General features: G+C 44.9%; 2 protein-coding genes across 4 annotated transcripts in view; one reads left to right on the top strand and one right to left on the bottom strand.

The window, feature by feature from the left end:
* The window catches only part of PRSS54 (protease, serine, 54), a 16,932-nt gene extending 15,295 nt beyond the window's left edge, over window positions 1-1,637 (top strand). Inside the window, 2 exon segments of the mRNA XM_008574969.1 lie at window positions 831-1,272; window positions 1,275-1,637. Of these exon segments, the coding sequence (XP_008573191.1) occupies window positions 831-1,272; window positions 1,275-1,351 (519 nt within the window). The 3' untranslated portion in view covers window positions 1,352-1,637.
* Window positions 1,638-1,722: 85 nt separating this feature from the next.
* The window catches only part of CCDC113 (coiled-coil domain containing 113), a 37,818-nt gene continuing 35,675 nt past the window's right edge, over window positions 1,723-3,865 (bottom strand). For all 3 annotated transcript variants that reach the window (XM_008574979.1, XM_008574986.1, XM_008574995.1), the window contains 2 exons: window positions 2,933-3,088; window positions 1,723-1,840 (listed from right to left, as the gene is read on the bottom strand). In XM_008574979.1, coding sequence (XP_008573201.1) covers window positions 1,754-1,840; window positions 2,933-3,088 — 243 coding nt within the window. In that variant the 3' untranslated portion in view covers window positions 1,723-1,753. The remainder of the gene's footprint in view (window positions 1,841-2,932; window positions 3,089-3,865) is intronic.

The raw sequence follows: 3,865 nt of genomic DNA, 5'->3' as shown, positions 1-3,865 counted from the left end.
GGAGGCAGGTGGTGGGGCAGGTAAGGTAAATCACATCTAGTAGTCGTCTTGTTGCTTTTCCAATTTTTCTCACCTTTTCACAGAAAAATGATGGTCTTTTACAGACATCATGATGATGGTAGCTAATACCTCACTGAGGGCGTACGGTGCTTCAGGCACGCCGCCAGGTGCTCTGCGTGTTACAGGCATTAACTGTATGCCTGCTGTGGCTCAGAGAGAATTAGGCCACTTGTCCAGGGTTACGTATCTAGCTAAGTGTGCCAACCTTCTACCCACTCACCCTAAGTGAGATATGGTATATGTGGCAGAATGCCCAAGTCCCAGAGGACTCGAGGCAAGGCCAAGAGCAGGCAGGGTGGGTGAGCAGGTGGAAAAGCTGTGAACCTCACCCAGTGTGTGCTCCGTGCAGGACTGCAGGTGGGAGGGAGCAGCTTAAACTAAGGACAAAAGCAAGACAGAGAAGAGAAGGGGAAATGTGAGCAGTCCAGGCCAGAAAGGGAAGAAATACCAACATTTGAGAAATGAGAAGCCAAAGGAGAGGGAAGATTTAGTCAAAGTACTGTAAAGGAACAAGAAAATCAAATATGAAACAGGAAGCTACAGGCAATCTGCAGAAGTCCACAGGTAACTTGCGTAATAAAAGAAAAAGTCATCTTGTTGTAATTTGTGGTGGTGGCTGCATAGGTTTGAAATAGCATCCTATAATTTGCCCCTTTTGCAGTAAGAATGAGTGTAAAACATTTCTAGAACAAACAGTAAAGTGCATAAGGATATGTTTAAAAAGAAAACGAGTTTTTCTAAGTCTTGAAGTCTTCTGTCCTTTGTCACAGGGGGACCCAGGAAGCCCAATGATGTGCCAGCTAGACCAGTTGGATGTGTGGGTCCTGAGAGGAATCCTGACCCAAGGTGGCGAGTCCTGCCCTGGTCTATTTCTGTACACCATGGTGAAAGACTACAGCAACTGGATCATGTCCAAGAGTGGGAGGGCAAGCCTATCCCTGTCTTCACTCCACCACTGGGAGAAGATGAATCCTTTCTCCACCCGGAAATCATATGATGCCCCAACCCAGGAGACACAGACTACATTTAGCTACAATGAATGGTCCCAATCAGACTTCCAAGGGCAAACAATGTCCACCACATATTCACAGCTAGCAAACAACTCTACAGATCATCTAGACTTAAGTGAAAAGAATATAAGGGAATCAGCTGTACAACCCATGTACTATGACTATTATGGTGGGGAGAATGAGGAGGGTGGGTTCAGTGCAGGAAGCATCAGCTCCAAGAAATTATCTTGGTTTTCTTTGTGCTTGTTTTCTTTTGCAGCAGTGTCTGGTCTAGGAGCTAACCCCCCAAACTGAAGAGTAAGCTCAGGATGCTGAGTGCCAGCTATTCACCATGCTGTTTTGGTGTCTGTTTTTGATAGCTGCACACCTGGGCTGCCACAGATAGGCTCAGGGCACACACTGGTTTGGCTCTCCCTCCTCTGTCCCACTCCCACATGCGGGAAGGTCACTTTCATTTGTGCTTGTGAACTAAATGTGGGCTAACAGTATCAAACCATTAGAGTGTCCTGTGGTTCTTTCAGTGTTAAAGGCTCCAGGGGCCAGACTCTGAAAACACCCCTCACGGGCAGATGTGGCCCAGAAGGTGATGGGTAGCCTGGCTGGGGAGTCGGGGACACCAGCCAGCACAGGGAAAGTGAGAGGACCCCATGACTAGAAAGGAGCTGATACTTTAATGGATCTGGCTATTTCCCAGGGGGGCAAATTGCCTGCAACTTCTCATTGGTTGTTTTCATTTTATTCCAAGCCTTGCGGTAGCCTTTTAAGGACATCTGCAAAAAGGAAAAAGAGGGAGGGGGGAGGTCACTTGGGAAGAACTGATTGTGATTATTCAGAATGCAACTCTCATCCAGCCCTGTTGATGGTGCAGATGACCTACTGTGGTGCAGTGCCCTACGGTTCACGCATGGTATGGGGGCAACCAAGGCTTGGCATCCACCTAGAAGAGTCTTCTAAAGAGCTTGCTTCTGTTCAGTGAAGTGGGAAGTTGCAGGTTGCTGCTGCGATTCTCTGTTACTTCCCAGCTTCAGATCTGACAGGCCCAAGTTTGGACCCTAATTTATTCCCCGCCACCAAATGGCTGCAGAAAAGGCAGGAGAAAGTAACATGGGAAATGGAATCGGGATTTAGATGTGAAACGCCAAGCTCTCGGTTTCCCAAGTGACCCAACTGGGTTTTTAAGCTACTCTAATCATGCCTTAAGTGACTGCAAACTGGCCGTGGCAGTCTCAGTGCTTTCCTTTTTTCTGACACCAGCGTATTGTTTTCATGTTGCCCGTTTCTTTCATGCAGCTCAGGAGGAGCCAGAGTGCTACCTGTGCACACTGCAGCATATTCAAAGGTTGAGGATTAGTTAAAAATAAAAGACCCACGGCAACTATGTAAATTCTTTCATGCAGCTCAGGAGGAGCCAGAGTGCTACCTGTGCACACTGCAGCATATTCAAAGGCTGAGGATTAGTTAAAAATAAAAGACCCACGGCAACTATGTAAATGCATGGAAGCAAGCTCTGAGTGATATTAATCTCATTTCTTAAAAAACTGGCTTCTCCACATACAAAGTATCAATCACTAAATTACCAACTGTATGGAGGGATTCAGAAGCTTTTAGAATTCATTAAGAAAACAAGCAACTAAAAACACACTATTACTATAGTCTCTCCCTGAAAACTGGAAAGACCTTGTTCCTAACTATGAAAAAGGAGCTTTGAAAAAAATCATACTTCGTTTTGGTTTAATAGTTGAAGCAACTGCTGAGATTTCTCACAGACATTACATGTCCAAACATCTGTATTCTTAGCTCAAAAAACAAAATCCTAAACCAAAATGTTGAGGACATAGAAGATGGGATTCTCTGTGACCCACCTCTGCAATCTCCACTTTCCTTTCCCACATCCTGATGCTCTTCTCCAGGTCCCCATTTAAGATCTTCTCCCGGAGGTACACCATCACCTGTGGAGCTCGGAACTCAGCCAGCTGCTTCCGTAACTTCTTGTTCCAAGCCTCGGCTTTGGCCCGGTCCTGGGGTGGGAAGGACCGATTACACCCAGGGAACCCTGGCAGCTCCTGCTTTGGGACTTAGCAGCCCTGCCACCTCCCCCAGTCTCAATGTAGTTCTAAAAATAGTGTTTACATTTTCAGTGGGGTGGAGGGAATCACAAGACTGTGATATTTTACAGATAGTGACATTTTAGTCCAGTTCAGAAACACCAAGTGCAGTCTAAAACAGCCTTTTTCTTTCACTTTTTTCTTTCCTTTCTCCCTCCCTCCCTTCCATCCTCTCTCCTTTCTCTCCCTCCCTCCTTTATTGAGAAATATGTTAAAGAAAACATATTGATTTCTTAAGTTTTTTCAGGTGTGAAAAATCATGTACGACGGTACCTTAAAAATTTCGTGGAAAAATAGAATTGAAAGATAATACGAATCTTTCCATGCACTTTTAAAAGTGTCCTCATATTTAAGTATACTTTGATTGATAAGTCTCAATTCACTTTCTTGCCTTCTTTCATTGTAAAATACACATAACATTTAGCACTGTAACCATTTTTAAGTGTACAGTTTAGTGGTATTAGTACATTCACATTGTTGTGCAGCCATCTCCACCAGCCATCTCCAGAACTATTTCCACTTTTCAAACTGAAACTCTGTCCCCATTAAACAATAATTCTCCATTCTTCCCTCCCCCTGTCCCCCAGCCCCTGGCAACCACCATTCTACTTTCTGTTTCTATGAGTTCGACTCCTCTGGGTACCTCATAAAAGTGGAATCATATATGTCCTTTTATGACTGGCTTGTTTT

The sequence above is a fragment of the Galeopterus variegatus genome, unplaced genomic scaffold (genome assembly GCF_000696425.1).
Source record: "Galeopterus variegatus unplaced genomic scaffold, G_variegatus-3.0.2 Scaffold58, whole genome shotgun sequence".
NCBI classification, from domain to species: Eukaryota; Metazoa; Chordata; class Mammalia; order Dermoptera; family Cynocephalidae; genus Galeopterus; species Galeopterus variegatus.
The sequence above is the reverse complement of the archived record's forward strand: the minus strand, read 5'-3'. Positions and strand labels throughout refer to the sequence as shown.